Source organism: Sinocyclocheilus anshuiensis, unplaced genomic scaffold, assembly GCF_001515605.1.
Source record: "Sinocyclocheilus anshuiensis isolate Anshui unplaced genomic scaffold, SAMN03320099.WGS_v1.1 scaffold1249, whole genome shotgun sequence".
Lineage (NCBI taxonomy): Eukaryota > Metazoa > Chordata > Actinopteri > Cypriniformes > Cyprinidae > Sinocyclocheilus > Sinocyclocheilus anshuiensis.
In genome coordinates this window covers 140193-151865 of record NW_015549641.1, presented here as the reverse complement: position 1 = coordinate 151865, position 11673 = coordinate 140193, and the positions used below count along the sequence as shown (strand labels likewise).

General features: G+C 34.8%; 1 protein-coding gene across 2 annotated transcripts in view; it reads left to right on the top strand.

The window, feature by feature from the left end:
- Window positions 1-11673, top strand: part of LOC107659876 (ectonucleotide pyrophosphatase/phosphodiesterase family member 1) — a 60798-nt gene that overhangs the window by 2168 nt on the left and 46957 nt on the right. For both annotated transcript variants that reach the window (XM_016448974.1, XM_016448975.1), the window contains exons 2-7: window positions 237-309; window positions 543-671; window positions 5583-5708; window positions 8102-8162; window positions 9683-9780; window positions 10767-10846. In XM_016448974.1, the coding sequence (XP_016304460.1) occupies window positions 237-309; window positions 543-671; window positions 5583-5708; window positions 8102-8162; window positions 9683-9780; window positions 10767-10846 (567 nt within the window). The remainder of the gene's footprint in view (window positions 1-236; window positions 310-542; window positions 672-5582; window positions 5709-8101; window positions 8163-9682; window positions 9781-10766; window positions 10847-11673) is intronic.

Here is an 11673-nt window from a genome sequence, read left to right as displayed (position 1 = left end):
TATATATTTATATATAATGTGTGAAATGCCTGTATAGGCTTACAAGGCTGATTTCTGCTGATATGTTTTCCAAGCAGGATGTATTTAGCAACATTTATGTCAAATAAACTTTTATTACATTTTTCAAATAAAATCGAAGCAAATTACTGTATATTAATGCAAATGATTCCTTCTGTACTGAATCTTGTATAACTAAAATTTTTTCCCTCTTGTTTTTTGGGTTTTTCTCCCTATAGGTCCTTCTGTTTGGCTTGCTGGCTTTAATTCTCACAATCATATTTATACTCAAACTCCATTGCAGTGATAAAGGTATCTCAGTTTTCTACTTTTTTTATTCTGGTTGTGGTTTTAAAGCCCACCCTTTATAATCTTTTTCATATAATGGTACATATATTTCACATACAGTATCTATTATCAGCCTTTAATCCATTGTGTAATGATTGATGTCATTGAGCTTGGGAATGAAGTCCTGTGTCATTATATCCACATTACATTTGAGATATCATTCTGTCTACGTGCTCTTTATTTTGTGTGTTTTCTAGTTACTGAGAGCTGTAGAAATCGCTGCTTGTCCAAAAGTCGTGACTCTAATGCAGTGTGCCACTGTGACACTACGTGTGTAAATGAAGGCACCTGCTGTCTGGACTACAAGGAAGTGTGTGTGGAACCAAGTAAGTGACATTTCATGCATCTTGTGTAACCTTTTCTGTTCAGATTCAATGGGATGTCTCTGATTTCATGACTGCATACGTCACTTTTGATGTCAATGTGTTACTGAATGCTGATAAAGCAGAAAAAAAAGAAAAAGTCATCATTTATTCCCGTTCATGTCATGTCTTTCGAAATCCACATGACTTTCTTTCTTCTTTGGACGCTTCAGTAACATGAAAGTGAAAACAAAGATGTGTAAACGATTGAAAGATTATTCTGACTGTTATTTTAATATTTTAAGTAGGCTAGTTGATTGACACTGTACTTGCAGATAAAGTAATATGAATTAAATCAAAGGCCACTTAAGTATACTTATATAGAGTACACTTTCATGACTGTTTCTTAACACACTTAAGTACACTTTTAAAAAGTGCACTTTATAATAATGTTGAATTAAAAAGTTTACTTTAAAGTATATTTTAAATAACGATGTACTTAAGTTGTACTTAAGCAATAGTTCACCCAAAAATGAAACTCAAATTTTACTCACCCTCCACTTGTTCCAAACCTGTATTTTTTGGGTGAGCTACCCTTTAAATGGGTCAAAAAAGCACTCAAAGTTTAACTAATTGTATTTAATATATATTTAAACTATTATACTTTGGGTCAGGGCTGTCTCGGTCCTGGAGGGCTGGTGTCCTGCAGAGTTTAGCTCCAACTTGCCTCAACACACCTGACTGGAAGTTTCTATGCCTAGTAAGAGCTTGATTAGCTGCTTCAGGTGTGTTTAATTAGGGTTGGAGCTAAACTCTGCAGGACACCGGCCCTCCAGGACCGAGTTTGGACAGCCCTGCTTTGGGTGATTGGATCTTAAGATGTTTTGCTTACACCCGTATTTAGCGCTGACTAGGCCTGTCACGATAACAACTTTTTGTTGTGTGATATATTGTGGGCGATATATTGCGTCACCAAAAATTATTGAGGTCATGTACATATATTGCGCAATAAGTCGATATATTGATTATTGCGACAGGCCTAGCGCTGACCTCTTGTAAATAGATCACCTGAGACAGTTAATACTAGGTGTGAACTCTCCCTTGGGTCATGGTAACATCACACTCCCACTTTCACTTTGAGGAAGTATTAAGTTATGTTTTGCTTTTTTGGTAGCCTGGCAAACCGGCTGTGTTTGTGCATGTGTCTGAGATAGAAAAAGAGAAGGAAAATGAAGTTATATTCACAGTATGTGTACAGACACTGACCATTTATTCAGGGCTGTAACAGCCCAAAAAAGCCTGCAAACATTGGAAACAAGAATGTCTGTTTATACCATCAACACCCACCTGTTGAAATCCCCTCAGTAAAGTGTTAGAGCTCTGTGTGGGTGTCTCTTAAAGTCCCTCTCTGTAGTTGTCTTCCCTGATGTTTTGAATCAGCTCCACTTTTCAACACAGTAACCGAATGTTCCTCCCTGAGGTGCTTGCCCTGTGTGCTGCATCATGTGTGGGATGGGTGGATTTCGCTTTCATTAGGTGAATTGCATGTATACACTCTAAAAAATGCTGGGCTAAATATAACCCAGCACTGGGTTAAAAAGGGACAAACCCAGCTATTGGGTTGTTTTGACCCAGCGGTTTGGTTCAAAACAACCCAACCGCTGGGTCTGTCCCTTTTTAACCCAGTGCTGGGTTATATTTAACCCAGCATTTTTTAGAGTGTACTCTTTTAAGCTTGGAGGTATAAATCAACATCAATTTTCCTTTAAATGTATACACTCTAAAAAATGCTGGGCTAAATATAACCCAGCATTTTTTAGAGTGTAAAGGATCAGTGACTTTCAGTCTGCTGAGACCGAGTCTTTTCCTGTCTCGTTGTCTCCACCTGTCTCATTTTTTCACATGTATAATACTTTAGAACTTAACTGCTGGTAAAACAGCTGCAGCTATTTATTTCATACATGCAAAAACCCACAGACCTACATTCAGAATGTGTTTTGTTGCTTTATCTAACATCTTTGTTCTAGAATAAAGCTTTACCGGTATGTCTCAAGATGAGCACTTCTACTGACTGCAAACACACATGTACATAATCTTTATCTTGCCAGCAAATGCTAGACCTCAGTGTTTGTGGTTAAAAGGATGTTTCTGTTATCATTTACTTATTCTCATGTTTTTCAAACTTATATGACTGTCTTATGTCTGTGGAATATATTTTGATGTCTTCCACAGATCAGTCATGCTGTTTTTGCTGACTTGCATTCCTCAGATCAGTCATGCTGACTTGGATTGTATGGACAAAAACAGTTGAAACATTTTCAAATAATTCTTTGGAGTTTCAGAAGAAAGAAATGAGGGAATTTTAAGATCTGTGATATATAATGTGTTGTTACAAATATGTGATATCATTATTTGAAAGCATGACAGCCAAGCTTTTATTTTATTTTATGATAGAACTTTAATGGTAATGATAATACTATATCTTTCATAATAGTGAGAACTAAATAATAATATCATAATATAAATAATAATAATTACAACTAAAATGCAGAATCTACATCAGGGTTATTATAGTTGACTAAAAACTGTTACTTAAAATAAACTTTAACTGAAATAAAATAGAATAAAAAAAATCTTAAACATTTTTATTTTAACTGGATGACAATACAACATTTCCCATTTTGCTAAAATAACTACAATTAAAACTGAAATAAATATTAACAAAAATTATATACATACACATAAAAAAATGAATAAAATTACAAAACACAACAAAATTACTACTAAAACTCTTAACTGAAATTAAAACGAAAACATAAAATATAAAAAAAACAAATGTAAAGTTATAATAGTATCTCAATTATGCTAAAATGACACTGATCCACATATGGATGAACATTTTCATAATAAACTGAAGAATTATCTGGGACGTGCAGAGTGTTCCTCAGGGGCAGGGGCTAAAATTTAAATTAGGGACCATGTAAAAAAAAAAAAAAAACAGTTTGGATACATTACTATTTTATGTTTTTGCAAGAAGTCACTTATGGTCATCAAGCCTGCATTTATTTGACCAAAAGTTTAATATACTTTAAAATATATTTTATTCCTGTGATGCAAAGCTGAATTTTCAGCATCATTACTCCAGTCTTCAGTGTCACATGATCCTTCAGAAATAATTCTAATATACTGATTTATTATCAATGTTGGAAACAGTTGTGCTGCTTAATATTTTTTTATAACCTGTGATACTTTTTTTCAGGATCCTTTGAATAAAAAGTTAAAGAAAGAACAGCATTTATTTAAAATATAACTTTTGTAACAATATACACTACCATTCAAAAGCTCGAGGTCAGTATTTATTTATTTTTAATATTTTAAAGTATATTAAAATAAAAAACATTATTTTTAATTGTAATAATATTTCACAATATTACAGTTTTTTGTTGTATTTTTGATTAAATAAATGCAGGCTTGATGAGCATAAGAGACTTTCATAATGCTGCATAATTATCAAAAATGGTAATATATTAAGTCCTTTCACGTCACCATTTTGCCAGCCATTTTCTCAGCGATGCAATTTGACTAAAAAATTAGACAAACCGCAGATCCAGATCGCTCCACAAATATAAGTTCGTCTGTCCATGTAATTTTCAACCGATTTATGAATAAGAATGGAAAATTACCGCTCCACTTCACATTGTCCAATGAAATTTGAACTTATTGTGCCAGATCATGATTGGTTGGTGTATTATACAACAAACTGGCATTGATGAATTATGTAATATTCTAAAAAATATATAATATATCGATTTTTTTTATTAAATCGACACACAATAGCTTTGATTATTGATGAAAACAAAACAAAACAAAAAAAATAGTTTGGTTTATTTTTTTCCTTCCGTCGACCCATAGGCACTCACTGAAAGAACCATATATGGCTCGAGAGCCTAGGTTTCCGAACACACTGTAGCAACGCCTGTTTTGTACACATTGTCATGTTAATTATAATTGCATTTTGTTTTATTGACCACAACCCAGATAGCACACATACGTCTGCTAGATGTCTGTTTAAGATCACTTCATCTGGAAAGCATCTGCTGTGTACAAACATCTTAGACATCTTTCAGACATCAGTTTTACATACATTCTAAATCATAAACATCTTAAAGACATGCTGTATTTCATACAGCCTGACAGTCTGTTAAAGGGATACTCCACCCCAAAATGAAAATTCTGTCATTAATCACTTACCCCCATGTCGTTCCAAACCCGTAAAAGCTTCATTCGTCTTCAGAACACAATTTAAGGTATTTTGGATGAAAACCAGGAGGCTTGTGACTGTCCCATTGACTGCCTAGTAAATTACACTGTCAAGGTCCTGAAAAGTATGAAAGACATCGTCAGAATAGTCCACCTGCCATCAGTGGTTCAACCGTAATGGTATGAAGCGACGATCACAAGCCTCCCGGTTTTCATCCAAAATATCTTAAATTGTGTTCCGAAGACAAACTAAGCTTTTACGGGTTTGGAACGACATGGGGGTGTCGTGTCCCTTTAAGCTCATGAATTTTAATAATTGTCTGTGTTTGCCCAAAATGATTTGCTGAATTAAAACGCGGGCTGAGTAAATGGGTAAACTGTCCCTTTAAGAATCAGAAACCATTTTTCCCCTTCCATTGACTTTCTTCAAGTAATTATTATTATTTTTTTTCATTTGAATTTCATTTACCAATCCAAAATTAGTTTTAAACCAAAGGTCTGCATGTAAATACGATGCATGTGCTCCATTGGTTTGGAAAGCACTCTTCTATACAGCTCCGAAGTGCTTTCATGATACCAAACTTTCAGCTGTTTATATCAACAACCAGGATACTGTCATTTCTTCCCACATCATCTCTGCCCTGCTGTTTATCTCCGTCACTCACTGTGTTCAAGGTCAGCGCTGGACGTGTTCGAAATTCCGCTGCCGTGAGGAGCGTTTGCTCAACAGCCTCTGCTCCTGTTCTGAAGACTGTGTGAAAGTGGGTGACTGCTGCTCAAACTACAAGAGCATATGTGAAGGTACAAGACATGCTTTGCTCTGCATTCCATTCTCATCAAGTAGCTACATAACATGTTAGTTGTCATTTATGTTGTATAAATGAAAATAGATATTTTGGGTTGTCAATAAAGACATTTTGGTTGATAAAATCCCATAATAATGGTTGTATAAAATCCTTAAGCTGGTTAGGTTTACGATTTCGCTTTGAACAGACATGTAGGCCTATCTGTTTCATCGAAAGGCTCATAAGCGTCTGTGAAGTTGTGATGGATCTGAAGGATTTGTCTTTGAAGTTATTTGGGCCTGGAGTTCATCTTCCTTCAGCTGGACAGAAAACAGTGAAACTTCCCTACATGGTGTTTTCATAGCCAGTTGTTTTCCTTTTAAATATTTTCACAAATGTTCAGTTGATTATTTCAGGTCACTTTTTGGGTGTGGTTGGACAGAATAGTATCCAAATAGCGAGATATAGCTTCACTATTGTTTTATACTAGTTTTATAACATATTTACTCCAATAAATAGGTTTATTTTTGAAAGTCAGTTTCTGTATAGGATCTTAAAGTCTTTGCACTAAAAGCATTACAATTTTCAGTTTTATTACATTGTAAAAAAGATACAGTTTATGTGATACATTTATGTTGTCACACTATATATAGCAAGTTGTCAAACTGGGAACCTGCCATTAAATAACCATATTTCAAAGACAATAGAAGTCATTATGAAATTACATTTATAGATGTACTTAAAGTGATAGTTCACCCAAAAATGAAAATTCTGTCATCATTTACTCACTCCCATGTTGTCCCAAACCTGTATGAAAAGACACAAAAGAAGATATTACGAAGAATGTGGGTAACCAAGCAGTCGCTGGTCCCCATTGACTTCCATAGTACTTTTTTTCTCATTCTGTAGAAGCCAAAATATCTTCTTTTGTGTTCAACAGAGTAAAGAAATTCATACAGGGTTGGAACAACTTGAGAATGACTAAATGATGACTGCATTTTAATTTTGGGGGGGACTATCCCACTTTTTGGGTGTTGTTTGACAGAATAGTATCCAAATAGCGAGATATAGCTTCACTATTGTTTTATACTAGTCATAACATATTTACTCCAATAAATAGGTTTATTTTTGAAAGTCAGTTTCTGTATAGGATCCTAAAGTCTTTGCACTAAAAGCATTACAATTTTCAGTTTTATTACATTGTAAAAAAGATACAGTTTATGTGATACATTTATGTTGTCACACTATATATAGCAAGTTGTCAAACTGGGAACCTGCCATTAAATAACCATATTTCAAAGACAATAGAAGTCATTATGAAATTACATTTATAGATGTACTTAAAGTGATAGTTCACCCAAAAATGAAAATTCTGTCATCATTTACTCACTCCCATGTTGTCCCAAACCTGTATGAAAAGACACAAAAGAAGATATTACGAAGAATGTGGGTAACCAAGCAGTCGCTGGTCCCCATTGACTTCCATAGTACTTTTTTTCTCATTCTGTAGAAGCCAAAATATCTTCTTTTGTGTTCAACAGAGTAAAGAAATTCATACAGGGTTGGAACAACTTGAGAATGACTAAATGATGACTGCATTTTAATTTTGGGGGGGACTATCCCTTTAAGTTCTACTTAAGTGGGTCAAAAAAATAGAAATAATAAAACTGTAAAGTTCAGATAATTGCATTTAAAATAAATGTAAACTATAATACATTTTTTAATTGCAGTTAACATGCATTTAAGTATTTGAAAACATTACATAAACCAACATAAAAATGCTTCTATAGAAAACAAGCATTTGTAAAATTGACTGTTGACTCAAAACATTTGGTTAATGAAATACAGCCCTTGTGACAAAACAAAATAAATATTTGGCTATAGTTGAAAGCACTGCATCTGCTCTTTGAATCCTCTGAAAACATAAATTGTTCACATATGACGTGTGTTAAACACAATGGGGATTTAAGCTTTCACATGTTGGCTGTGTTAACTCATAATTACACTAGCTGTCTTACTTCAGTATTGCTTATGTACACAATCACAGCCATGTTTGTTCCTGCCTGTGCATTAGCTAGTGACAGCTAATTACTATCACTTGACAAAAGCTGCCTGGACTCTGTCAGTTGTATCATTAGAAGACTATGATGTAGTTCCAGTATGTTTTGTACCTTCATTCAAGATTGATTATGTTTGAATGCATGTGTGGTGTTATTGTCTTATCAAGGCCAACATTTGCACTCTCTCCTGCCTTTGAAAAGTGAATTGTTCCTCATCGGACTTTCATTTCTCTTTCTCAATGTTTAATTGATGGAAACTTTAGAAATTTGGATACTGAAAGAAGAATACACCTGGGCTGCATTTCGAGTTACTATTAATACTTCTTTCTCTTCCTTTTTTTCTTCACAGGTGAAAAACCTTGGATTGAAGAGGATTGTGAGGACATCAGGACACCTCAATGTCCTGCTGGGTAACAGACTTATGTTTATAATTGAGATGGCTCTGTATCAAGATCGCAATCAGGTCAATATACATAACTCAACACTTAGAAATTAGCATCTGCTTCTGTAGTTAATGAGGCTTTATTGGTTTTCTAGGCACATTGTGTTGGCCACCACATTCCTTTGACAATATGGTGTTACCAACAATATTTGTTTCCTTTGAGAACATTACCACTGGCTGCGTCTGAAAGCTAAGACAGCTGCCTTACTGCAAATTTAGCCAAAGACTTCACAGGCAGTGGTTTTGTATGAGGGAAACTGGTTTCAGACAGACTTCTGTTATATCTAATGGTCTTAAATAAGTTTAAGTTTCCAAAGAGGATCTTGTTGTTCATTGGAAGGAACTCTGACTCTTTGCACAAAGGAGCTCACCTGGTCAATGTCACTAATGCACTTATTTGATTAGTGGTCTATAAATAGTATTCATTTTATATCATAACAATTCTTTGTTTTAAATTGTCTGCATCCTAAAACTTTGTCTTTCTGAGTTTAAATTAGATTTTAAATAACATGTGGACTCAGACTTTTAAATGGCACTGTATATGAATGCATCTATTTAGATGCACAGAGAGATGTTTAGGCGTGTGTGTGTTTATGTCTGAGTCTGGGTAAATGCACTGTGTGGTCAGTGTTGTTGTTCCATTAGCTATAATAAACATACTCTGAAATACATTCAGCTTTGGCCATAATGGCATTCGCTGGCGTAAACACAAATAGACAACTTAATGAGCCATGTGCTTTAACTTTAAAACCATTTTTGCTGCCATTGCATCTCATCATAAGCTTTGGCCATAATGGCATTCGCTGGCGTAAACACAAATAGACAGCTTAATGAGCCATGTGCTTTAACTTTAAAACCATTTTTGCTGCCATTGCATCTCATCATAAAAAAAGAGGTGTATTGGGAGCCATAAACCTAATACTGAAAACAATTTGGAAAATATAAAGGTAATATTCAAGAAAATTGTACATTTAATATAATTTTATTTTATAGCTTATTTTGTTATAGTTTGGAATTTAATAGTCTCACAATAAATTGAGCTAATGTTTTATGGATATATATATTACCATAACTTTGTAGTGTTGCCATTACAGAGTTAGACATCTACAGTAAGGTAAAGAGTCTATTAAATCACTCATGCAAAATCAGATAAAAGCTTTATGAGAAAATGAGAATAAATAGAAAATACATTTCATAATATTACAAGTTAGAGCATGCATGATGCAAGCTTGTTTCTTATTGAGAGCTTTTGCAGTAATTCAAGACCGTGAAATAAAGCATGCTCTTCCCCGTTGGTGTATTTGGTGTTTTGGGTGTGACAGGTTGTTTTGGGCTTGTAGACATACATCAACATCTGCTGTTCTCTGGGTGAAACCCTGCTCAAGTTTCCTATAGCTATTTTTACCCATGGGTGCTTCAACCGAAAAAGGAAGCTACTTTTTCCATGGCATGACAAGCATTTCTAAAAACTGTCATCTTTTCCTGTAGGTTTTCTAAACCGCCACTGCTTCTGGTGTCTCTGGATGGATTCAGGGCAGGATACATGAAAGCATACAGCAGCCTGCTTCCTGTCATCAGCAAACTCAGTATGTCACATTCAGTCAGAGTCTGTCCCTGGCCATAGAATTAGATCTGTCATATCTGTTAGAAGAACATTTGTTTTTCGGCTGTTTTCAGAGAGAAGCGGTACATTTGTCTTTTATAAATCCGATAAAACTGAAGACTCTTCGGAGATATGAAGGATGCAATAGTACTCTATAGGTACTCAAGATTAATTTGAGATTGGCAGAAACTGTGTGTTATGTCGTCTTTAAAATGCCTTAACATTTAGCATTCTGTTTAAATAATGAATCAAATGTCAGCTAAAAAAACAATTGGTGTATTAAAACCAACAGAAACATCTCTTCATAGTGTCATGTAGGATGAATTATAATACTCCCTGTACTATAGACCTGTTAGTCTAAACCAGTGGTGCTCAACTCTTTTTGTCTCCAAGGCCCCCCCACTGTCCACAACAATTTAATACAAATAATTAATACAAAAGATGTAATTCCAGAATTCCAAAAATTTTAAGACCTGAATGTCCTTCAGGGATCTCACTCTTTTAACTTGTGAATTTATATGTATTTTCTATTCATTCGTGATTTACTGGATTAGGATTAAAGATTTTTTTATTAAGTATTATTATTATTTTAATGTTGTTTACTCACAAATTTTACCTGATAAAATGTTTTATAGGTTGGCATAACTAGAAAAGTGTAATTATTAAAACTATTAAACTATACTATACATAACTATTAAAATCCCCTTGGCATTTTAAGATTTTATTAATTTACATGACTTTACAGGTCTATAAATCATATTTTTAAAATTAGCTACCTCATATATACATATTTTCCCAGTTTTATGGTTGGTTTGTCTTATTTGAAATCATTTTAAGTCATCTTAAAGCACCTTTGGAAGGTTTCTGAAGCTCACTAATGGGTCCTGGCACCCTGGTTGTGAACCACTGGTTTAAACTAGTCTAAAAACTGGTTAAGATTCGGTGGTTAATCTCATCTTGTCTCTTCAGGGAAATGTGGGACCTCTACACCGTATATGCGACCTGCTTATCCCACCAAGACCTTCCCAAATCATTATACCATAGTGACAGTAAGTGACAGGTAGAAATTAAAGGAAATTGACTTGTGTCTTACTCACCCTCGAAGCATTCTTGGTGTATATGACTTTCTTCTTTCAGACGAATCCAGTCGGAGTTATATTAAAAATTGTCCTGGCTATTCCAAGCTCTATCATTGCAGTCAGCGGGTGTTGCAGTTGAACAGTCCACAAGTCGTCAAATAAAGCGCACGCATTCATAATAAAACGTGCTTCACACGGCTCCGGGAGGTGAATAAAGGCCTTCTGTAGTGAATCCATGCGTTTTTGTAAGAAAAATATCCATATTTCAAGCGTAATAAACACTTTTCTCTCACTTCCGCCAACTGTCATACGTGGAAGCCGTTCCGGCGGATGACGTAGTACGTCGGTGTTGCGTGATTAGTGATGAACGTGGAGAGACAACAAAACAACGGTCACTTATTAGAAGTACAAAACGAGGATTTGTAAAGAAGAATGTCGGAGGATTTGGATATAAGCCAAGAGTAGACTGGTTTTCCTTTGTTAAAGTAAGGAAACTTTGCTTCCTTTGCTCCTGTTAACAAACTCGTGAGACTAGCATATCTCAGAGGCGGGCGTGCTGCACATACGTACGTCATACACCTTCCGCCTATATGACAGATAACGGAAGTGAGAGAAAAGTGTTTATTGCGTTTGAAATATGGATATTTTTCTTACAAAAAAGCATGGATTCACTACAGAAGGCCTTTATTCACCTCCCGGAGCCTCTTTCTTTTATTATGAATGCGCAAGCTTTATTTGACGACTTGTGGACTGTTCAACTGCAACACCCGCTGACTGCAATGATAGAGCTTGGAATA